Here is a 25,744-nt window from a genome sequence, read left to right as displayed (position 1 = left end):
TGGACCGCCAGGGAAGTCCCAATGATCCTGGACTTGACAGCTGGTGGCTTTTAGGAGAGCAACTTCCGTAGAGTTGCAGAGGTGAATGCCTGATTCAGTTAAGTGGAAAGTCAGTGGTGGGGGGAAATGACAGCGGAGGGGGTGCTCTGGAAGGTAAGGTCAGGAAGGGGAAGGGGTGGGAGCTCCAGGGGAGGGAGGGCTGAGCCTGGTTAGACAGAACGGTGGGCAAATTGATAGACTGAAGACAAGGAGCCAGTGGAAAGGAGTTTAAAGATATGGGAAGGTTTATAATAGCCAAAGGTGTCCCAGTGTCCACCGATGGATGAATGGATAAACAATATATACTAGATCCATACAATGGAATGTTAATCAGCCTTAAAAAGGAAGGAAATCCTGACACATGGATGAATTTAGAAGACATTCTGCTAAGTGAATTAAGCCAGTCACAAAAATGACAGATACTGTATGATTGCGCTTATATGAGGTACCTAGTGCAGTCGACAGATAGAATGTAGAATGGTGCTGTCCAGGGGCTGGGAGGAGGGATTCACGGGGAATTATTGTTTAATGGACATAGAGTTTCAGTTTTGCAAGATAAAAAGAGTCCTGGAGATGGGCCATTCTGATGGGTGTACAACATTATGTATGTACTTAATGCCACTGAGCTGTACCATTTTTAGGTCAAATACGCAATTCTGTATCTATTTTGAGTCCTTTGGGTTCTAGCACAGGACACCTTTATCGCTGTTCTAACAATCTGGACTATTTCTCTGATTATCTACCTGGCAACCTGCCACTTTCCTTTGAGTTGTTGTTAACCTTAATGCATAGGCATTGTTTGCAGAAAGTGTGCAGAGGAGCCTTCTCCAGAGATGGCTACAAAATGTCATTGTTACATATGTTCAACTTCTGGATGGTATGACAGATTTTCTGATGTTGTCCAGTTTGCTATGTAAACAAAACTGTGCAAAGCTTTAAAAAAAATGGTCAAAAGGTAAGTACTATGTATATTTCATCACCATTTGAAAGAAAAGAGACGCTAGTGAGAAACTAGTGAAAGCTGAATAAATCTGTGGTTTAGTTAACAGCACTATTACCAAGGTTTAAAAAGAAGTACACGCACACACACCAAAAAACTAAAAAAAAAAGTGCACACACATAAATAGCACAGCAATCTTCTCCTCTCAGCTGTCAGCTGCATTACGTTATCATCTGCCTCCTTTTTCAACATCAGTGAAACAATTCAAACTGTATCAACTATAAATCTATGCGTGTATAAAGCTATTTTCATCAACCATACCATAAATTATCCCTTTGTGTATTAATAAATACCTTGACCTCCCGAAGGTTCATGCATTCCTCCCAGGAATAAAACTTTCTTTTCATTCTAAAAGAGAAGAAACAAACAGCACGTTTATTCCCAGTAACTGGCTATGCTTTATCTTAAAAAAAAATGTTTTTGTTCTGAACCTAATGAACAGTGCTTAAAGTGGGTTCCAATTTCTACCAGATACTATACTATCCAAAACAGCATTTTATTTAAAAACCTGGCAGTGCAATCAATCCTCCAGCACAAAATTTCCCAGCAGAGTTAGCACGAGGGCATTGCAAAGAGGCCTGGACTGCTGTCTTGCTCTGTCACTAATTAGCTAACCCTGCCCTGGAGGAAAAGCCCCCCAGGCTTATTTTATCTGGACCAGAGCTGTCCAATCGAACTTTCTGTATTGGTGGAAATGTTCTGTACTGTCCAGTACAGTAGACACAGGTGACTACTGAGCACCTGGCGTGAGGCTAGGGCAACACAGAAACCGAATTGTTAATTTAAATTTTAAATTTAAATGATATATGATTACTTGCCACCATGTTGGACGGCACAGGGATGGACACTCCGGTACAGGGGGTGGCAAACTATGGCCCACGGGCCAATTCCACCCGACCATCTGATTTTATACAGCCCATGGGACAAGAATGCATTTATACTTTTAAGTGGTTGGGAAAAACAAAGCAAAAGAAAATAATAATTGTGACATGTGAAAATGATCTGAAATTCCAGTTTCAGTTTCCATAAATGAAGTTTTGCTGGAACACAATCACACTCATTTGCTTCCATATGATACATGGCTGCTTTCCCACTACAACAGCAGAGCTGGGTTATGACAGAGACCACATGGCGTGCAAAGCCTAAAACATTTACTGTCTGGCCCTTTGCAGGAAAAGTGTGCCAACCCCTGGTCCAGAGCCTGAGGGGAGAGACAGACAGCCTGGTGAGCTGGCCAGAAATCTAAGGGTTCTCTCTTTCATGGCCCTTCAACCACATCATCTCATTTGAATCTTATAGCAGCACCATGAGATAGATGGGATGGGTGGAAACTAAGAAACAGAGAAGTTATGCCATTTCACCAGGGTCTCATTGCTGGCTAGTAACAGATCAACTCTCATCTCTCCCCCTCACTCTGAGAGTCTGTCCCCATGGCACACTGTCTCCCAGCTGAGTGACCATTTCCTTTATTCATGCCCCAGATATATTTTAGCCCCTGCTACACGTGGCAGAGGCCCAGGCACTGGAGATACAATGATGGGCAAGACGTTGCTCATGGAACCGACCTCGGAGCAGGAAGGCAGGTCATCCATCGACTTCTGTGCTGAGTGCCATGAAGGGAAGGGACAGGGCACCATGAAAGTGGACCCCAACGTGACCTAATCTTGTCTAGGGTATCAGGAAACAGCCTTCCAGTGAAGTGGTATTTCAACCAAGACCTGAAGGACCAGGAGAATTTGGCCTGGTCGGAGGCATGCGGTAGTGAGTAGCATGGGAAGACAGAGGGCAGAAAGGTATCTGGTGAGTTCAAGAAGCCAAAAGGCCAGTGTGGCCAGGACAAAGCAGGCAAGGGAGTAGTGGGAGGAAATGCAGCCAAAGAAAACAGGCAGGGGCCGAGTGAAGCAGCAAGTTGTAAAATTGGGGGCTTGACCCTAAAACTGATAGGAAGACATTAAAAGCTCTTCGTTTGGGATCCCTTAAAGCAGAGCCTGAGGCAAGGACTTGGATGCAGGGAGTTGATTTGGGAGGTGATTCCAGGAACCTAGGGCAAGGAGCAGGGAACCTGAGAACAGAGAGGGGGGAAACCCATGAAAGGACACATTACAGAGCTGACACTGCAGTGGGCAATGGGGGCTCAGTCCTGCTGGGGACCTTCTGTGGACCAAGGAGGAGCACCTTGGTTGAGTCTCCCACGTGCACCTGAGGTGGGATACTGGTGGCAGACACATCACTGCACACCCCAGCATGCTGAAGTCAGGTGGGACAAGGGGACATGATGGGGCAGCAAAGAAGGTTTGGTACAATTGATTTTAGACAATTAGACTCACGTGTTTAATATAATCCCTTCAGGCTGGAATGGACAGGGGTAAGAATGGAAGCCAGGAACCCTAGAGAGGAAAGTATTCTAGAGGCAGAGGAGGTAAATGATAACGAGTTGAATGGGAGGTTAGCAGTGGGGAATTGGAGAAGTAGGTGGATCAGATAAATATCTGGTAGTTAGAGTCTATAGGACCAGACGACCAGTGCTGGGGCACAGGGAGGGGTTTCGGGGGACTCCCAGGCTTTGCGGGGATGGAAATGTGTCATTTATCAAGATAGGCATTATATGCTGGATGTAAGTTCAGTTTTGGGTATGATGAGTGTGAAGTGTCTTCAGGGCATCCAAATGGAGATGTTGAGAAGGCAACTGGATATAGATGGGTGTGGCAGGCAGACTCTAAAATGGTCCCCAAAACTCCCCATCTCCTGGTATTCACAAACTGGCATAACCCCCCTTCTTTTAATGACTTGCTTCTAACCAATAGAATACAGCAGTTTGAGAGGATACCCCTTCTGTGATTAGTTCACAAATGCAATAAGATGTCACTTCCATCTTGGTTGAAGACTCTCATTGCCTTCTTGATTTCCACGTCTTGATGGAGCAAGTTGCCATGTTGTGAGCTGCTCTTTGGAGAGGCCCACATGGCAAGGGACTGAGGGCAGCCTCCAGCCAAGAGCCAGCAGAGGACTAAGGCCCTCAGTCCAACAACTCCCAAGGTACTGAATGCTGCCCACAGTCATGTGAGTGAGCTTGGAAGTGGATCCTTCTCCAGTCCAGCCTTCAGATGAGATCCCAGCACCAGCTAGCAGCTTGACTGCAGCCTCATGAGAGACCCCAAAGCAGAGAACTCAGCTAAGCCAGGCCCAGACTCCTGACCCACAGAAACTGTGAGATAGTTGTCTTAAACCACAATTTTGGGGGGTAAACGGTTATGCAGCAACAGATAACCAATACAATGGGTCTGGACTCAGATTGCAAAGGGCGAGTCGGGTGGGGGGAGCAAAACCGTAGTCACCAGACTATCACACGTGTAAAGGATCCAAAATAACATTTCATTTCTCAGTTTCAGTTTCCTTTCCTATAAAGTATTTCTTAATCTGCTTGTTACTACCTCCCCATATGAGAAGATCCTTGGAACAAGTACTAGAGCGGTACGCCAAGTAGTGCGTCTAACTTGGGGATGTGTTTAAGACTCTAACACGAGCATCCCAGGGTTCACAGTCATCTAACCCACAGCAATCAATGTCTGAGATTTTTCTCCATGCCTCCGCTGTAGAAACTTTTCACAGATGAAGAATGGAGAGCATAGAGTTAAAACCATGTTGACAATGTGTCACTGAGGATGGATTCGTGAGCATGAAGGATAAAACTTACTTTTTAATAGCAATCAGTTCCCCAGACTCGATGCTTCTTCCCAGCAGGACGGAACCATAGGTTCCATCCCCGAGTTGCTTGATGGTTGTGTATCTATTCATGGTGTGCCCGCTCAGGCCGGACACTCATCTCAGGGCCAAGGCGGATCAGTCCTGCAGCCGCAGCAGACCTCCCCGGAGTGTAACCAGATTTTTCTATGGCAGCACCAGCACAAGGTATTCAATAGAACGTGACTATCTCCCAAATACATATTTTCAAAGATGAGTCTTCTGCCTGTAGAGAAAAATGAAAGACAAGGATAAATGTTAATGTACATTCTATGTCTGTCTAAATCAGGGGCCAGCTCTAACCCCCAGTCTGCCACCTGTTTTTTTGTAAATAAAGTTTTATTGGAACACAGTCATGCCCACTCACTTGCATACTGTCTGCAGCTGCTTTCACGCTACACAGCAGAGTAGGTGTGACACAGACTGTATGGCCCACAAAGCCTAAGGGATATATTATTGTACCCTTTACAAAAAAAACAAAAAGTTTGTTAACCTCTGGTCTAAATAATGCTCCTTTCCAATGTTTTATAAAATGAGACACAGCGTTCTTGGAAAGTGATTTTATCACTGACTCAGAAATGAATCAGCTGCAATTTGATGCCTTTCTGCTGACTAACCACTGTAGGCAAACACGACATGATAACTATGGTCGATGGAAATTGCTGAGCTACAAGAATCCATGCTAAATATACTGTGTTCTGTGTAATTCAGCTACAATTAACAACGTAAACGTACAAAGGCCAAGAAATGCTTAAATTAAGGTTCTCCTGATATAGAACTTACATGTGCTCCATGAACTGTTTGTGGCTAGGCAACAACAGTATTTTATTAATATTATTTTTATTACTAGATATTCAGAAACTAAGCAAAGAACTAGTAATTTTTTAAGGCCTGCATGTAGGGTGTGTCTCTTTTAAAGTCCTTCCGTTGTGTTCTTTAAAAAGATAAGTCATGGGACTTCCCTGGTGGAGCAGTGGTTAAGAATCTGCCTGCCAATGCAGGGAACACGGATTCGAGCCCCAGTCCGGGAAGATCCCACATGCCGCCGAGCAACTAAGCCCGTGCGCCACAACTACCGAGCCTGTGAGCCACAACTACTGAAGCCCACGTGCCACAACTACTGAAGCCCACGTGCCTAGAGCCCATGCTCCACAACAAGAAAAGCCACCACAATGAGAAGCCCACACATGTGAGGAAAAGTAGCCCCTGCTCGCTGCAACTAGAGAAAGCCCGCACGCAGCAACGAAGACCCAATGCAGCCCAAAACAAATAAATTTATAAAGAAAAAGATAAGTCATTGATTTTTCATTTATGAAATTGAGTGTCATTCAGTCTGCCTATAATGAAGAAAATGCAGTACATAACTTAAGTGATTGCAATGCCTTTAGGCAAACATTAATAAAATGTAAATGCTTAAATAAGAACACTAAAGACATTAAAAAAATACATCTGTCAAAGTAATAATCTGAAAAATCAAAAGATCGGAAAAGAATGATAGAATAAGTGACATTCTGCATCTAAATCCAGTCAATGCAGCTTCTCCTTCCAGAAGAATTCCAGTCAATAAATGTAGAAGGAAAGAGGGAAATAAGAAATTCGCTATTAGGCAAACGTCACAATTTATTGCAGACAAGATTCGCCGATGGATGCAAATATTGGTCGATGAACGTTTGAGGAGAAACAGGCTATCCGCATAGTTTCAAAGTATCTTTGGGAATTCCCTGGCCGCCCTTTCACTTACCAGGCCCAGTTTCTTCGATCCCTCATTGGGGAACTAAGATACAAGCCAAATGGAGCAGTCCCAAAAACACAATATCTTTAAGACATTCATTAATGTCAAAGGGAAAGATGGTAACTCTCTAGGCAGAAATCTAACAGAAACCTCCTTACCCAAGTGATCAAGTTCAACATCAACATGACTAAGACATACGACACCATGTACCCTGTATATGATGCTCTGAGGAGGGCACACCGTCACCTCTGTGGTGTTCCGTCAAAAATGCAGAACCTCAATCCACTCATGAGAAGACGTCAAACTCAAAATGAGGGACATGCTACAAAAAACTGACCGATACTCTTCAAAAGTGTCAAGATCATAAAAGGCAAGGACAGAATGAGGAACTGTCACAGATTGGAGGCAAAGAAGGAGACATGACAACTAAACACAATGTGAGAACCTGAATAAGATCCCAGAACAGATAAAAGACATTAGTGGAAAAGTTGGTGAAATTTGAATAAGGTCCTAGTTTAGTTAACAGCACTGTGCCCATGCTAACTTCCTGAGTTTGATCATTGTCCTATGGTTATAGAAGATGTTAATATTAGGGTAAGCTGGGTGAAGAATCGCTAAGAACTGTCTGTACTGTTTTTGTAACATTTCTGAAAGTCTAAAATTAGTTCAAAATTAAGAAGTAATTCTAGTCTATGTTTTTGTGAAGGCTTTGCATGACCTTGAGAAACCTTAAGAACTGTAAAGGTGGGCTTCCCTGGTGGCGCAGTGGTTGAGAGTCCGCCTGCCGATGCAGAAGACACGGGTTCGTGCCCTGGTCTGGGAAGATCCCACATGCCGTGGAGCGGCTGGGCCTGTGAGCCATGGCCGCTGAGCCTGTGTGTCCGGAGCCTGTGCTCCGCAACGGGAGAGGCCATGACAGTGAGAGGCCCGCGTACCGTGGAAAAAAAAAAAGAAAAACAAAAAGAACTGTAAAGGTTATTCCTGATTTCACCATATTCTACCATATAACTGGAAAACCTTTTAGAGATCAAGCCTACCTGCTCCTCTCCCACTCATTCCCATTTCCCCCATAGAACCATTTTAAGGCCCCTGGTTTGAAGAGCATTTTCCTTCTTTTGAAGCTCTACAGGATCAGACAACTTACAACTTCCTTCAGCAGCTCTTTACAGTGATAGATTCCATTGCTGATTAATAAATATTTATAAAGCACTTCCTGTGTGACAGACCCTATGTTAATATCTGGGGATACAAAGACCAATAAAATACGGTCCTTTTTTTTTTTTTTTTAAGATCTTAGAGTCTCATGGCAGAGGATGAGAGTGGGTGGATGCCTACTCATGAATATGCACTAAGATATTTCATGTACACTGAGGGTACAGGATGTGGGGAGGGGTTAAGGAGAAAGCCCCCTGGCTTCTAACTTGGTTGATTCCACTGGGGCTCAGGAGGGCAGTAAGAAGAGTCTTCATAAAAGACTGAGTCTTGAAGGAAAAAGAAAAGTAGGTGTTTTGTAATGTAGGGGATTCTAGCATTCCAAGGAGCAGAAAAGAAGGCACAGGGGCTTGAATCTGGGGTGGAGAGGAAGGTGGGAGCTTGGAACTGGAAAGAGTTAACCCCAGAAGTTTGCTTGTTGAGAGCCTCAAATGACATTTCAAAAAACATAAGGCTTTGACTGGATCCTATACTAAAGGAGAAGAAAACACTATAAAGGTCATTAATGGAAACAGTTAGGATATGGATGCTAGATTAAAGTACTGTATCTGTATTAAATTTACTAAAGTTGATGCCTGTCCTGTGGTTGTGAAACAGCATAGTCTTATTCTAAGAAAATACACCCTGAAGGATTTGTAAGCAAAGGGCCATAATATATGCAATTTATTCTCAAGTGGTAAAACAAAAATTGTGTGTGTGTGTGTGTGTGTGTGTGTGTGTAGAGAGAGAGAGAGAGAGAGAGAGAGAGAGAACACACAATGGGGTAAAATGTTAACACAAGGTAAATTGGGGAAAAGGGGTATGGGTCTTCTTTGTACTGTTCTTGCAACTCTGTATGTTTGAATTATTCTAGACTAAAAGTCTAAAAAAATTCTCAAAATGGTAGAGGAAGGAAATCTTTAAAAAGGTAATACATATCTTAAGCATTAAACACTTTAATGTAGATTTACTTAATAAAACCTAATATGAACTTGCTCATAAGACAGAACACATCATACATCATGGCTCCTCCACTTCACGATTTGTGCATTGTGGACTGTTTTGGATTCAAGGTGTGTCTCAGCATAACATAGAAAGAGCATTTGGGCCACAACATAAGCAATTTTGGGCTCTGTGTTTGTTTCCCCTCTTTTTCTTTCTAATATTTGTCTCCATCTATTTTTGATATGACATATGATTTCTGCATCATTCATAATTTCATTTTCCAACAAATTAAAATTCCCAAATCATTGTTGTATGTCATCTTCCTTAAAAAAAAAATCACTGGAACTTTGATCTGTCAAAAATCAGCTAACTCATAAATTATATGCTTTATTTATTTATTTTTTTAAAGTAGGCTTTGACCTAGAGACAATGGGAAGTCAATTAAGGTGTTTTTTAAAATAAAGTTATTTAGTTATTTGTTTGTTTGTTTGTTTATTTATTTGGCTGTGTTGGGTCTTCATTTCTGTGCGAGGGCTTTCTCTAGTTGCGGCGAGCGGGGACCAGTCTTCATCGCGGTGCGCAGGCCTCTCACTGTCGCGGCCTCTCTTGTTGCGGAGCACAGGCTCCAGATGCGCAGGCTCAGTAGGTGTGGCTCACGGGCCCAGTTGCTCCGCGGCATGTGGGATCTTCCCAGACTAGGGCTCGAACCCATGTCCCCTGCATTGGCAGGCAGATCCTCAACCACTGCGCCACCAGGGTTTTTTTTTTTAACAAGAAAATAACATGATCAGATTTGCATTTTGTAATCCAGTTAGAGTATTTTTCTTAACGTCCAACCGAAACCTGCCTATTCTAATTTAAGCTAATTTCCTCACGCTTTTTTTTGTGTGTGTGTGAATATAAAGAAACTATCTCACGAAAATGTGATGTACATCAAATTAGTAATCAAATGTGTATCTCTCAACCTCCTCTTGCTGTAATTTCACAACCTTTCCTCATAGGACCTGTTTTCCACTCCTTTAATTATCTTTGGCATTCATCTCTGAAACCTCACACATTTCTCCACGTCTTTGATGAACTGTGGCAACCAAAACTTAATAACGATCTACATTCCAGTAGCCTGTGGGCTCTCTCCCACTTTTTTTGCAATGGCATTATATACAATAATAATAATTCATATCTATCAATTATTAATCATAGAAGCCTTTCTCTGATAGTTAGTTCCTCATCTACTAAAACTGCATAATTGGGACAATGTCTTCATAGATTATCACTGAGGAAAAGCTATCTTGAAAAAATTAAGAACTTTACTGAAATCATGGTAGAGTGGGTCATTCATTCAGTATACAGTCACCCTACGATTCCTCCTTGTTACTGTCTGTCACATTATCATAGAACAAAGTTCAATTTCTCTGGCAAGATTTGACCCTCACCAACACGTGTTGGTTGCTTTTCAATTTTATTTCAGGTAATTACATACCGACTGTAAAATGGATCAGACTAGAGTCTCTCTCTTCAGGCACTGAAGTCAGGTTGACAATTTTATTCAAACTTTACCAAGAGGCCAAGCACTATGTAAAGCTTCTGGGGCACATTATGGGTAAGAGAAGGGTCCTTCCTTTAAATAACTCCTAATCAACACAAACATGGAAAATGTAGGAAACGCTATAAGCCCATGGTAGAGAGAACAACAAACTCTTGGGAGGAGGGAAGGATCAGACACCCGCTCAGAGAAGAGGTAATATTGAGGTTTGAAGAATGAGCAAAGTTTTATTACACAGAAAAGGGAGAGAAAGGAATTCCAGATGGAGGAAACTCTGCAAAAGGTTGGTGGGTATAAGAGCTTGGCATGTTCACGAGAGCTTACGGTTCCTACACTGGGTGAACGACAGAATCACCTGGGGAAATTTTAACAAATACTGATGCCTGGGCCCCACCTCTAAGAGTCAGGTCGAGGTTGGGGACTGAGTTTTGACAATTTAGAAAGCCCTCCAGGGACTGTAATGTGCAACCCCACTGTGAAGTACAGGGCTAGGACATAAAAGCCACGGAGGGCAGTAAGGAAGTGCAGGGAGTGGCTAGAAACTTAGGGTGGGACCCAGCTGTGAGGGCGTACATCTGTCATGCAGGAGTTTGGTTTTTACCCTGCCACACGGGAGCTCTCTGGGGCTTTTAAGCAGGGAAATGACATGAGGGAGACCACCCACCCCGGACTATTCAAACTGATGTTAGAATAGAGAGACTAGACGGAGGGTACTGCAATAGTCAGGTGAAATATGTGGAAGGCCTGAACAAAGGCACCAGACAGGATGAATGTTATAGAGAGTAGGAGACACAATGGGTTCTGTTTTCTAAGGTGTTGAATTTGAGATATGTACAAAACCTCTCACTGGAGATGCTCTAAGGTTGCTTTATTTTTTTTCCCCCAAGGATAGTGCATTATTGGAGTTCTTATTAGGAGGACAGCATTTAGACAATGCTAATACCACGCACAGCTCTGGGGTACTCACAGAACACTACATGGATGGTGTCTACTGGAGTTTTGCAACATGGCAGCTGCGGATCCGGAACAAGGGACATGACAGTCTCAACATACACCTGAATTACTGTTCAACTCTGGGTGACAAACTTCAAGAAAGATATTCAAGAACATAATAAGGGGCCTAAATGAAAGCACGAGAAGAGTAGTTGAAGAAACAGAGAATACATGAAGAAAAAGGGACTTAGGAAGCCGTGGTGATTGCTTCAAGGGTCCAAAGGAGTATCAGAGAGGAGGCTTAGTTACACTATATACAGATCTAGAGAGCAGAACCATGACAACTATCTGAGCTTTCTGTTCTCTAGTGAATTATTTCCTAAACTAAAAACAAGGAAGTGGTATTATTCAAATTAGCATTAGACAAAAAGTAGCATTCAACCCATAGTCAACTCTGAGCATATCCTAGCAGGAAGTGGTTACTGACTTTTGAGATCAGTATTGTTCAGTTGTTCACCATTTTCGCGGTGGCCTGAATATGATGACTCATGTTATACTCTGAAAGGAAAGGACAAAAACTCACTGCTGCTCTGGGAAAACAGCAGGGTGATGGACAACGCACTAGGAAAAAGAAGGGCGATGTGACAGATGCCATTGCTGATCTACCCCACAGCAATGTTCCTCTTGCTGCTTAGTTTATAGAGCTCTGATTTCATTCACGATTCAGTACAATCAGGGACGGCAGCCACCTACTACAGCCCCAGGGCATGAACAGTGCTCCGTTGAAGCCAAGCCAGACAATTCTATTGTACTTCCTTCCCACTGAATACCGTTTAGGAGCGGGACTACGGCTCTGACAACCAGACGGAAAGGAAAGTGAGCTGGGGAGGGAAGAGAAGGGCCTCTGGGAGGGAATCTACTCTTTGATAGAGACAGCTGACAAAGAGGTTGCCCCGTGTTTCTGCCTTGAACATGGTTGTATAAAGCTGTAATATTCAGAGCTGAGACGGTCTTCTGGTGATTATGAGACGTCAGCTCTAAAGATGAGAATCCCAACTGCTGAGGATGGAGTAAGAGAAAGAAGCTGAATCCTGGATGACATCACTGGGCTGCTGCACGATCCCTGAAAATATCTGCTTTAGGTTTCTTGTTATATGACCTAATCCAAAGTCTTTGTTGCTGAAGCCACCATCCGATATTCTGTCAAGGACAACTGAAAGCATTCCTCTGGAACACACACAGTGACCAGGGAATGGCCCTTGGGGTAAGTTTCTGGCAGGGCACAGATGGCCAGAGTGCTACAGTTGTACAAGCAAGAAGTCACCATGTGGACCACTAGCCAAAAATCTCAAGGAAGGCTTAGGGCCACTGATCCCTAAATAATGGCTAATTTCTCTCGTCAAGGACATGTCATTTACTGATCCATGCATCACTGGCAAAAACCAATTAGAAAAATTTTTCCTTACTAACAGTATTAGTTTTCCACAGCTGCTGTTCACGAATTACCATAAACTTGGTAGCTTAAAACAGCAGAAATGTATTCTCTCACGTTTCTGGAGGCCAGAGTCCAAAACCAGTATCACTGGGTCGAGATCAAGGTATTGGCACCTCCTCCAGAGGTACTGGCTCACTTCCTCCTTGTCTCTTCCAGCGTCTGGTGACTGTTGGTGTTCCTTGGCTCGTGGCCAGATCACTCCAGTCTCTGCCTCTGTGGTCACACTGACTCCTCTCTGTGTCAAATCTCCCTCTGCTTCTCACTTATGAGGACTAGTGTTTCCATTTAGGGCCCACTAAACCTACCTCCATTTAGAGATAGGTAGGTTTATCTCCCCATCTCAGATTTCTTAATTTAATCACATCTACAAAGTCTATTTTGTCAAATAAGGAAAAATTCACAGGTTCCAGGGACTAGAACCTGATATCTTCAGGGGATAGATACCACCATCCAATGAAACCTCCCAAAGACTCCCACAGTCATCTGAGCTACGGCAGCTGTGGTCTCTAGTCATACAAAGTTGAGTGTCTTAGGAATGAAATCAAGAATCTAATGCTTAGTTACCCAATGAACAAAGGCAGTCCTTTCTGAACGATAGAGAGTATTTCTCTTTAACTCTACAAAGCAGACAAGACTTCACAATTCTGGCTGAAATCTCAGTAGATGACATTAGCATTTGGAGATTCTATCCTGTGTGGACCGGGGGTTGCAAACAGGCAGCCTGAGGATGGAATTCACAGATATGCTTTGAGTTTATATTTAAAAATGGGAACTTTCATATAAATATCGAGATTTGGGGTAGCTCCAGAAAAACTGAAGAGCTAATAACACAAGGTCCTTTGTCCTCCATGGGAATAAAAGCTAGACGAGGGTGGTCACTGGCCTTTTAGGCCAAGCGTGAGCCCTCTATCCCGCCACTGTCCCCAACCTCCCTGTGTCCCTAAAATGAATGTTGTGTCAGTTGCTAATTTTTTTTTCTTAGTTGCCATTTATTTTTGCACCTTCACGGCCACTTGTTTTACTAGAAGAAAAATATTTCTCTATCCCTCTGCCTATATCAAAAGTAACAAAGGAAAAAGCCTGGGAAAAAACCTCATGCGAAGAAAAACTGGAGGGAAAGAAAAACTGTTATTCTCTTTTTAAAAGAGAAGAGCAACTCCTTACTGTTTAACAAGCACATAACCAGCTTCCCTGATTCTTTTACATTTCCTCCTCTGCCCCTGAGAGCATCTGAATTCACAGTCCCTGGTATAGACGGTCACTACTGCCTGTGAAGTGAATGGGGTGTAACAGCCCATCCATTAACTTGGGGAATCAGCTAACATGTTAATGGGCAGTACTTCTAAATACCACTCAGACTCCAAGAATGATCTTGGATAATCACTCACTATAACCAATCCACATGTAGCTTACTAATATATCAAATAAGCCAAAAAGGTAATAATAATAATAATTTCAGAACTTACTATGTATACCGTACTGTTATAAGTGCTTTGCATATATTAATCCATTCAGTCCTCACATCGGCACCAGGTAGGTACTATTATTATTACCCCTATTTTACAGATAAGGAAGCTGAGACACCAGCTACTTGTTCAAGGTTATGCAATTAATAAGTGTTGGCAGTGAGATAGGAACCTGGGCCGACTGCACCAAACTTAAGGGAGAGATTGCAAAAGATCCAAAGGTTATGAAATCTTTTGAGGATCTGAGAACGAGAGGAATTAAAAGAAGTACTTTGTAGCTCAAAGTCCAAATATGGAAACCAGTGATGTGGCCATGCTCTAGTTGGCCTCATTCTACAATCGAACTTCAGGGGACCGAGCGGGGACCTTGCCAGCAGCCACTGCCTACAGGGGAGGCAAGTGACTGCGGACAAAGAGGAACTGAGTCCCAGTTTCCACTTGGCACAGAGCACCTGTGACTCGGAGCATCTCCTGGTCCTCGGGTTAATTTCTGTGAGGTGAGGGCACGGGACTTAATGAAGCAAGGTGGTTTCCTGCTCCGTTATTCTGTGGTTCTGTGACACTCTGGGTCAGGAATCAAGCTGGCATTTGTCTAAGAAAAAAAACAGATCAACGTTTCCACCTTTCCCATCACCTGCACAAAAGCTAGCAAAGAGCAGACAGTGCCCCAGAGGGACCCTGTGTGCTATACATCATCTCTCTTCCAGAGCAGGATAAGTGTCTCACTGTCTCAGCCAGACCCCAAAGCTCAGAATCTACTCCTTTTCCTCCCTCCGAGTCCAGCTCCAACATCACCTTTCCAGGACCTCCTGTCCCAACCTGCACAGACACAGCCAACGGCTCTCTCCCCAAGAGGCCACAGTGCCCTGTCCCCACCTCCTCAGTGGTCAATGACACGCAGGCCTGTCCCGGACAGTCATCATGCTTCTTTCATCTCTGCTCTCCTACCTCATGCTCCGCCTACACTAGCAGGTACTCATGGTTTGAATGGTCAAAACATGAATTTTAGTCTTTGCTGTGTATCTTCTGTGCCACCCTTGGTAAGTATCTCGAAACAGAATTCTTCTATTTCTTCCTGTGCAAAGTCATGGTACTCAGATTGTTTGCCCTGAGCAGAAATGTTCTGAAGTTCTGAAATGGGAGAATAGTAAATACTGCAGAAAGGCTAAAGCCGGCAGGCTGCCTGGGCCCTCCCACCATGGTGCTGGAATTACTGGGTCTCAAAGAATCACAGAAAGGTCCCCACAGTGTCGTCAGATCAGGCCTTCGGCTTCTGGGTTAGGCTGTACCCAACTCACAGAGCAGCACAGCTGTATTTCGCTTTCAAAGGGTTCCAGACAAACTTTGAAATGAATGCTATGGTTTTTCTGGCTAGGTGACATTGCGGAAACCTTCCTGCGGTCTGTCCCAATTCCCTCCCCTCGGCTCAGTCCTCAGTAGGGCAGATCATCTGCTCACGGCCGGGGTCTCATTCCCAACCTGGGAAACCAACCAGGCACAGGGTGGTCCACTCTTCAGTTTGAAAACTTAAGAGTCTTTGAATAAATGCCACAATTACTCATTTTTTTAAGATAGGAGACAGAAAATTGTACGCAAAAGTGGGCATCTCTGGGAGTCGTGGTTTACCAGCACCACTTCCACCATTCGGACCTGTGTGAAGAGCTTTTCTCCCTGAGCCTTGATCGTTTTCCACTGAAAAGATGCCATTGCTTTCACCTGTCCTCATCGGAAAACTAGATCACGTGCAAAATCACTCAATGGCCCTTCTCCTGGCACTTGTGAGTTCCATTTTACCTTAACTGGCATGAATTCTAGGTTCGAACATTTCATAACTTTACAAGAGTAAAGTTAATATTGTTACATTTCTTTTAAAAAGGTACTAAAAATAGTATATCTGTATTTCTAATTTTTCTCTCTGGGACCTAATTCTTCTGCCCACATACATTTTAGCAAGAATGTCCTTTAAATATTTTGCCTCTTGGACCAGTGCTTTTTTCTGCTTTGGGGACAGCAGCTACAAGGCCAAAAGAGCCTCCTTTATTGTGGAACGTGCTTTGCCTTTCCTGTGACAAGGAGCACATTAAAGATGCTTCTGGCTACTGCCTTAATTGGAAGGATGGGAGAAGAGGATCCGTTACCTGGGCTGCCCTCTTCTACTCCCCAGAGACTGTTTCATGCCCTGACCTCCCTCACATCCTTCAACCCCAGCTTCTGAAAGAAGAATTCATGCACCAAGTCCTAAATCCCAGGAGTAGGGTCTACCACTTCCCATCACTTCTCCCACAAAGGGCGCTGTGCCCCGAACCTAAAGTCAAGTCTTCCATTGCTTGTAGATTAGTTCTAAACTAGGACCCATCATTCTATGTGGTCTGTGGGCTGTGAAGAACTGAAGGGAAAGGAAATATTGAAGACCCAGAGGAAGAATAACTTTCCTCTGACTCGTGGGAAACTGCGGATGAGTTGGGGTGACAGTCCCCCAGCCCCAGTTGCTCACCTGATTGCCACCCTCTGTTCTAAGGGTGGGCAAGGGAGGGCGAGGTGAAGATGAGGGAGTGAATCAGAACATGTCACACATGCAAGCGCTACTCAAACATCACGGCACGTTTAGCTCAGGGCTGATCTCATGCAGCGTAAGATGCTTCACCACCATGTGTAACAACAAACAAATCAATAAAACATATCGAGGACATAAAGGCTTAACATAAAAATAAAATAGAGCAGGTGTCAGCAAATGTTTTCCGTGAAGGGCCGGTAAATACGTTAGGCTGTGAGGGTGACAGGGTTCTGGCATAGCTATTCAAATCCTCTGCTGTAGCACAAAAGCAGCCACAGATGACACGGAAACAAATGGGCACGGCTGCATCCCGGTACAAGTCTATTCACAAAAACAGGCAGCCGGCAGGACATGCCTGCAGGGCATGATGTGTGGACCCCTGAAACACAGGAAACGCCGCATGCAGGCAGAGCACTTTAGCCCTTTCCACATAATCCTCATGTACCTGTGGGTCACAGGGTTACATATACGTGTATCCTGAGAATATAAGCTTTCTGTGGGCAGAAATTTTGTTATGTTCACAACTGTATTCCCAGCAACCAGACAAGGACCTGGCACCCGGTCGGCCCAAATAGGTGCTCCAAATAAAGATGAGCTGAATGAATAAATTAATGAATGAGTAACTTATGGGTTTATAAAGGGTCACTTTGTTAATTTTCCTATACCATCAACCCCACTCCTACTGCCATCCCTCATAGATTCTTTGCAAAACTGAACAGCTCTATGGAGATGAGGGCGCAAAAATTATGAATCCTTCCAAAAGCTTTTATAACAATTTAGGAAAACATTTGCTTTTTAACAGCTAAGCTGACAGGTAGGAGGATATGGGGAGGGGGAAGGGTAAGCTGTGACAAAGCGAGAGAGAGGCATGGACATATATACACTACCAAACATAAAATAGATAGCTAGTGGGAAGCAGCCGCATAGCACAGGGAGATAAGCTCAGTGCTTTGTGACCGCCTGGAGGGGTGGGATAGGGAGGGTGGGAGGGAGGGAGACGCAAGAGGGAAGAGATATGGGAACATATGTATATGTATAGCTGACTCACCTTGTTATAAAGCAGAAACTAACACACCATTGTAAAGCAATTATACTCCAATAAAGATGTAATAAATAAATAAATATTTACTATTAAAAAAAAAAGGTAGGCATATATAACCTACTTTTTTCTCACTCGGTTTCGTCTGAGTTAAATCAATCATCAGTAAATTCATTTTCAAAGCACAGGCAGTGTCCGAGAGGACGGAACCATTAACTATTGTCTTCTCGGAACTACAAACTCATGCAGATAGTAACTTTCATGACATTGTGAAATATGTAGTTGGACATTACACCACTACTCCTTTATCTTCTTGGTTCTGGGCCATTATCTTTTATATTAACCACGAGAGCAGTCACATGTTATCAGCACTTTATCATAGACCACACTACACCTATAGAAAGATAAAAAATGACTCACATTGATCTTTCCTCACAAATACGTGGCTCTCACAAGCCCTTGGCCGTCACTGTACACTTATCAAGTGGCTACTAAGAGCATGGTGGAAATAACACTATTGTGTTATTTTATTTTAAAAACAGTATTTTTTAAATTAAAAAAACTGAGGATGACAAACAAAATCTAGGAAAAATGGAAAGTAAGGTAATATATAACCTAATGCTAATTAGCATAGATTGAATGCTCAGTTTAATAGAACGTAAGCTGAACACGGGCATAGTATAATATTGAGGAAACCTGACTATAGAATCAGATTTTTTTCCCTATAAGGGACCTGAATGATCACCCCCCAACACCCTCACTTTACAGCTGAGATGCTGTGGCCCAACGGACAGAATTCTTGATACCTTCAGGGCAGCAGAGTTTTAAATATGTGAATATAAGAGATGTTTTCATAGTCGATTAAAGATGTAACAAATGCTCCCACTTCCCCTTCCTCAAAAAGTACATGAAGGTATTGCTAATCCTGAAACTACATAGAAAAAAAAAAAGTGGCAGCTCTCCAGAGACGTGCTTTCTTCAAACTCTGAGACAGCTTCAGAAGTCAGTGCTCCCAGGATTTGACGCCAGCTGCACAGGTGAGTCCAAACCCAGGCACTTCTTTCTACGGAGGTTTCGACTTTCAAAGCACAGTGAGCCAGGCACTTAAAGTGCAAGGACGCTTCCGTTTCCTTGAAAGGAATGAAGAAAGGAAGCTCTCCGCTTGGATTGTTGAGCAGTAGGATTTTCCGAGCATCAGACAGCACGTCACGAGGAGCAGAGAGAGTGAGCGTGAATTCCACATCAACCTTGGTTACCATCTCGAGGGGACCCTCCACTGCTTCTTCTACTTCTCTGGCTACAAGTAAAGATGCCTCTGATTTCTTCCTTCCATGCAATCTGCCCCAGGAATTGATTTACTTCAGCAAATTGTTTTTACCAGGTAATTTTCTTGAACACACAGGTGTACTAATAGGGAAGTTCAAACTGTTTCAAGGAGAGCACAGCCACAACCTAGGACACGGTTACACTGTAGATATGCGTGTAAGACATCTGGCGCACGCCTCTGCGCGTTCTCTGGGTCACCTACAGCAACCACAAACACCGAGGCCCACAGATAGGAGGTTTCTGATGCTCTAGTTACAGGCCTTTCTCAGAAGGCCATGGTCAAGCAAGAGAGCCGATGAGACAATTTACAGTTAAGACACTATTCACAGGCTGACAGATCAACATACACAGAAAGGTCACTGTGCCCAGAATTCTGCCAAGAAATTGCTAGGCAACACGTCCTACCATAAATACATACACTCACACATACCCTCACAAGCAGAAAAACAGAAGTGCTGCGTACAACTCCAACTCAGCAAGATCCTGCAAAATGAAACGGAGGAGCTTGCCGCAAAGAAGCAGTGAAAAAAGAAAATTTAAAGGCAGTCGTGTTCCTGGCAAGGTTCAGACGGAAAAACAGCAACAGATCCCAGAAGCAGAGCTGTCACCAGGAATAAGCTAAGCTCAAGCTGTTTTAAGTAAGGGCAGGATAACACTTACTAAGGATGCTGCGTGGTTGCTATCCCCTGGGCCTCCAGACCCAGCCATGACTTGACTCCAAGTCAGCTGACAAACATCTACCAAATATTTGCTACGTGTTCAGGGCTCTCCCAGTCCCTGGAGGGATGAGCAGATTTTTGTCAGGTGTGTTCCAGGTGCTGTTCAGGCACCAAGACCATCTCCACGCTGCAGCCAGGTGGGGAGGCATTTCCCCTATTTTACACGCGACGACTAATGCTTGGAGAATCCATAAGGCCACATGAGTACCGAGGAGTGAGGCCCCGACCTCAATTCTGCCTGACTTCAAAGCCCACAACCCCACACGACCATGCAGAGAATATGGCTCCTGCCCTAAAGAGGCTTAAAATAACCTAAACCAATGAGAGATCAATATAAGCCCTCGGGCTTCCGTGGTGGCGCAGTGGTTAAGAATCCACCTGCCGATGCAGGGATCAGGCTCGAGCCCTGGGCCGGGAAGACCCCACATGCCGCGGAGCAACTAAGCCCGTGCGCCACAGCTACTGATCCTGTGCTCTAGAGCCCGCGAGCCACAACTACTGAAGCCCACGCACCTAGAGCCCCTGCTCCGCAACAAGAGAAGCCACCACAGTGAGAAGCCCGCGCACCACAACGGAGGGTAGCCCCGGCTTGTCCGCAACTAGAGAAAGCCGCATGCAGCAACAAAGACCTAACTCAGCCAAAAACAAACAAACAAACAAACAAACAACAACAACAAAAAACCAAGCCCTCAGTGCTAGTGTCAAAGTCAAACTTAAAAGAAAAGAGTATCTGGAGACTTGCAAGAGAGAGAAGAGAAATGAATAGTTAGAGAAGATGTTATAGAAGAAGTGAGGACTTAGCTTCCTCCTCTGAGGAAGGGTAAGATTTGCACAGGAGATGGGGGAGAGGGGTAAGGGTTTCTAGGACAGCGATCTGAGCAGGAACCATCCTGGCCCCCTTAGTAGAGCAGGCTCGAAAGAAGACCACACCCATAGAGTGTGAAGATGTATGCTGAACTGAAAATAGAATTTAGATAGGAGGCGTGAGGCCTGATTATGAAAGGCCTTAAAAATCAGGCAAATTGTTTTAGACTTGAGATAGTTGAGAAGGGAGAGGACCTGAGGGTTGCAAGGCAAGGAGAGACGTGAGGAACTGATAGTTTTAAAAGACTAGATGGACAAGAAGATGAAGAAACCAGAAGGTGTGTCTCATTCATTCATTCATCCATTCCATCCATCCACCCACTTATTCAGCAAACATTCAATGAGGACTTACTAAGAGCCAGCTTGCGGGGCTAGCTCAGAGGCTGCCCCAGTCTGCAGGAGAGGAAGGGTGAGCCTCTGGATTAGAATATGGAGGGAGGGCGCTATATAAATCACATGTCAAAGGTCTTCATGACTCATTGATAGCAAGGATGAAGGAAATGAAGGAAAAGACTGTTGAAGAGAATTCCAAAAGGTTCGAGACTGACAGGATTTCCACCATTACTGGGAACCTCAAAAAACAATGAGATGAAAACAATGAAAGTAGAAAAAGAGCTTTGATGATGTGAAACAGTCAACAAATAAACCCCCCAAAGCCTGGTTTCTTTATCCTGGTAGCCTGTTTACACACAGTCTGTAGGTAAGAAACTTCAGTGAGAAAAAAGCATTTCTTTGTGACTAAATGCTGAGTTCCCTTGGCTAGGACAGACCTCCGCCCACTCAAACAAGCTCCATCAGCCCTCCAACACATCCTTCCATCATCTGAAACTAAACTGGTCTCACTTAGAAACGTGGTTGTCCGCTCTTGCCCTGCCCCCAGTTTTGACTCTGGAGAAGGGGACAAGGTAAAGTGGACAGGCAGGGTCACTGTAAGGGCTGAACCTTAGGGAAGCAAGCAGTGGTACAGGGTATCATTTTAAATAAAGGATCCCACCACTGCTCTTATTTCTACACCCAAATAGACAGGAAGGCCAAATTCTTTACCAAATTGCAGTGCTTTGTTCAGAAACGATTTCAAATGTGCATATTTATGAATACATTAACTCTTAGCACAGCTAACATATGGTTGAGGCACAAATTCCTCTTAATAATTTATATGTTAGCTACACAAATTTGAAGCTCATTTCAATTTTATATTCAGCAATAGTACAGTTCACTTTGGGGGCACATCCTGAAAGCCCACTCACTGGAAAATGTGAGAAACGAAAACTGTACTTATCAAACTGCTACAAAGAGTGCTCCAAGCAAAAATAGAAAACAAGTGCCAATACCTTAGAGAAATCTAGCTCTGGATGCAAAATTCAGGGTGATATTTTCTCAGTATAATTCAGCTTTAGCAAAAGCAGCTCTTTATTTAGTTATAAGTGGAAACGAATACTCTTTTCTGCAGAATAAGGCATTCAACTACTTTTTAATTTAAAAGTAAAAGCCCTCAATGCTAGTGTCAAAGTCAAACTTCCAAAGGTGCATTAGAAAAGAAACAGGGGTTCTGTAAAGTCCTTCAGCTTCCCTCTCATAACGTCTACTCTGATTAGTAAGAAAGAAATCAGAGCAGAAAGAAACCCAGTGAAAAATGGTTGCACATAAATGTGTGAGGATTTCTTGCTCAGACCTCTTGCGGGACAGCCAAAGGCCTAGTCAGGAAAATTCCGAAAGCAAGTCCTCCATATCCTACCAATGGGGCTTCAAATCGGGCCGGGATCTTTCCCTTCTTTAACGCCAAAAGGTAAACACACACCAAAATCTTCCAGACTCCGAGGAAGCGGGAGTTTTTCTGCCAAGAGGGAGAGACCCACAGGACCGCGGAGAAAAACTACAGCCCGAGAGCCTCTCCCTCGCCCTCAGATCCTTCGCGGGGCCACGGCACTGGGGGCCCTCGCAGCTCCGGTCCATCACCCCGAGTGACAGATCACCCGGCAGAAGCCCCTAATCCGCACCCCACTTACCGGCGCCGCGAGCACAGGCGGGGGCCCGCGCCTGCGGGGAGCGTGGCTTCTCGGAGGGCGGGCGCCGAACTGGCCCGGGAGCGGGAGCAGGGCGACCCGCGCTAGGACGGGCCGAGGGGTCCGCGGAGGGACGCCCGGGGGCGCCGCCGAGGGGCGCGGGCCGCGCCGCGCATGGTGAGCGGCTGGGCACCCGGCCGCCCTCCAGCCTCCGGCAGGAAAACAAACAAAAGGCAGGGAGGCTTCTGGTGGGGACGACCGGCCTCTTTCCCTGGGAAAAGTTACCCTGCAGCTCCCCTCGCAGGCCCCGCGCGTCCCTGCACCGCGGCCGGGCCGCCGGGGGGCGCCGAGCCGCGCGCTCCGCTCTCCACCCGGGGCCTTCTGGAGCCCAGGGTCCCTGAGGCCCCCGCCGACCGCCAACGGGCCCTCCAGCTCCACACGCTCGCCTTACTGCAGAGCGACTGCCTCGGGCATCAGAATGGAGAAGTGCTGGCTGAGGATGCACGTTCGGAGGACATCTCATTACAGGTGATCGAGGTGAACACACTTTCCTGGCTTTAAAAAACGTAACTGCAGTGCCACCGAAAGTGGTTGAAGATGGCAAATCGCGTCATATCTATTTTACCATAATAAAAAATATTTAAAATAAAAACCAGACTGCCTGTTAGCATCCATTTGAACTTCAAGAGTTTCTATATTGTGAGCAACTTTAGTTTGGAAGACTGGATTGTTAGGTGGGGAACAGACTAGATAATGGTCTACAGAATCGTCCTCTGTGTGTTGACTAGTTCTACGAAGTCTAACACTTAACACTTTTTAAACACTGTCACTTGTGTCGTTAGTTATATTGCGGAGGTAAATCATCCTATCAGGATTGGCCCTGAACCACTTTGAAAAAAGAAATTGCTTCGAGGTCCTCGATTTAAATTCACATAACTGCCCCAAGCCGAGGGTGCTTTAGTTGGAGGCATCAGAATCGCCGGGATAGCTTGTGAAAACAGATTGCTGGGCCCTCTCCCCAGAATTTTGGTGCTGATGCTACTGGTCAGGGAAACCACACTGTCCTAAGCAACAGTTTTAATTAATAAAACAGTAATCCTTTCACACGTTGTGGATCTTTCTCTGAGTTTAAATTCCCCAGCTCATATCAATTTTCTCTCACTATCTTTGTTTTTGAATTCTAATAACCGAGAAGATTGTTTTTTCTAGGAAGAATCTATGCAAAAGGCCTGAATCCCTCTTTCTTCTTGCTTCTGTTGAAGAAACCTACAAGATACAGGACAAACTTCCTTAGACTTCCTGTCTCAAATGGGAAAGGGTCATCTGGCCACTTGGCAAACGTATAACATTTATCTACCTTCATGTTTACCTATATAACACCCAAACCATATGGCAAATGAAAATTGAACGTCATTGTCAATGAAAAGATAGGGAGACAGGAGGCAGCCTCACAAATCATATACTACTCCCAGAAAAAGTGATTTTTAAAGTATTTAAAATGATCAGTTTTAGTCAAATTCAGTTGTCCAAGCAACTGGCAAATGGACTGTCTTGATCTACCTTTAACAAAGGTCCATTGGGCTAGTAAGTGGCTTAGGTCCATAGTCCTAGCCTCGGGAAAATTATAACCACGTATTATATAATATGATGAGATAATACAACACTGTAAAGAAGCCTAGTGGATAGAGTGGATACTGACCTAGAATTGAAAATTAGTAGCTATGAAACATAACAGCGTTTTAATAAAATAGGTGCTCAATTTATTGATAAAAATACGAATTATTATTTTATTAAACTTTTTTGTTTATTTACTAGAATAATAGAAATCATCTGTGCTAACTGACTAAGCATTCAACAAGTTTAATGAAATAGACTCGTTCTGAAAATATTTCAATACCCCATTCCTCATTTGCAAAACTGATCTTTTGTATTCATTAGTCACATATAACATTTTCTTCTATTATAAATCCATACATCTAATCTTTCTCCCGATTTAAATTTCAAAATACAATTTAAAAGAGGTCATTGGGAGGAAAATCATCCTTAACAGACCTAAGTCCTAGTCTCTTTTAAAAACTGAAAACTAGTAAATTTTTAGTCCCCGTTAAACAAGAATGTACTTTTTATAGGTAGCTGACTTAGGATGCAAATGAAAAACCCATGGAAGTGTGGATTCTAATATTACAAGACAGCAGTTGGGGCTTCCTTATTGTAGCTCACCATTCTGCACCCCTCCCATTTTTTTTCGCCTCTATTTTCTGAAGAAGAATGTACTGCATTACTAAGATCTAAATAAATACAATAAAAGAAAATAATGGATAAGAGATTTAAACTATTGTGAACTCGTGAGAACCACGAGTAGGATCTTGGAAACCTGATGACTATTAGTACCCCACACCTAGTAGAAACTTTAGAAACTACATAAATGTTTGCTGAATGAAGGTAAGAAGCCCCAAGACTAGGTTTACACAGAGCAGAGAGCATGCAAAATTCAGTATTTAAAACAATGTAAAGTGTGGGAAAATAATACACTGCCTGACAAACAAGAGTGCCTTCTGCGGAAATGAAATCAGGTGCTTGGGCTGTAAGAAGTGGGGTCCGGACGGCAAGTGAGGGCTGGTGCTCTACGCGGAACGGCGGACTACAAATCCCAGGGCGCTGCGGGATCCGTCTCCGCAGGACTCGGGGTTCGGAGCCGTAGAGCCGCAACGTCCTCCCGCGTTGCATGATGGGATCTGTAGTGAGACGGGCGTTGGGGGGGGGGCTGTTTTCTCTCCTGCCGCTACTCTCCTGAGCGCCTCTTTTTCTCAACCTCCAGGACCGTGTCTTTAAAAAGTTTAGTCGTTATAACAGCCTGTGACGATAGTGGAATTTAAATGTCTCCCTGCAATCCCGGAGTGGGACTCTAACCACAGTCGCCGAGGATCGTGTAGTGACCGTCCCGGGCACCCAATTCGATGCCTTCGGGCCGCTTGCCTTAGGGTCTCCACTCTAAATTTGAGTTAAGTCCTGTTCAAGTTTGCGTAAGTTCACTGAGCCGAATACTAGGCTGAGTTTGGCCTTCGGCACCCCGGGCTGACCTCACCCGGGCTGTCCCTCGCGCACACAGAAAGCGCACGCCCCTAGCCCTCCACAGGGAAGTGCGCGGGCAGCG

General features: G+C 44.3%; 2 protein-coding genes across 2 annotated transcripts in view; both read right to left on the bottom strand.

Annotated features, from left to right (window-relative positions):
- The window catches only part of CILK1 (ciliogenesis associated kinase 1), a 34,520-nt gene extending 29,564 nt beyond the window's left edge, over positions 1-4,956 (bottom strand). The window contains exons 1-2 of the mRNA XM_082663567.1: positions 4,734-4,956; positions 1,333-1,387 (exon numbers count right to left, since the gene is read on the bottom strand). Coding sequence (XP_082519693.1) covers positions 1,333-1,387; positions 4,734-4,834 — 156 coding nt within the window. The 5' untranslated portion in view covers positions 4,835-4,956. The remainder of the gene's footprint in view (positions 1-1,332; positions 1,388-4,733) is intronic.
- LOC309828318 (uncharacterized protein) lies at positions 4,864-4,983 on the bottom strand (the record flags this gene model as incomplete). The annotated part of the gene is made up of 1 exon (XM_082663568.1): positions 4,864-4,983. One exon carries the CDS (start codon positions 4,981-4,983, stop codon positions 4,864-4,866), a length of 120 nt encoding a protein of 39 aa, XP_082519694.1.
- Positions 4,984-25,744: the final 20,761 nt, after the last annotated feature.

Source organism: Grampus griseus (genome assembly GCF_964374135.1).
Source record: "Grampus griseus genome assembly, chromosome: 10".
Lineage (NCBI taxonomy): Eukaryota > Metazoa > Chordata > Mammalia > Artiodactyla > Delphinidae > Grampus > Grampus griseus.
The sequence above is the reverse complement of the archived record's forward strand: the minus strand, read 5'-3'. Positions and strand labels throughout refer to the sequence as shown.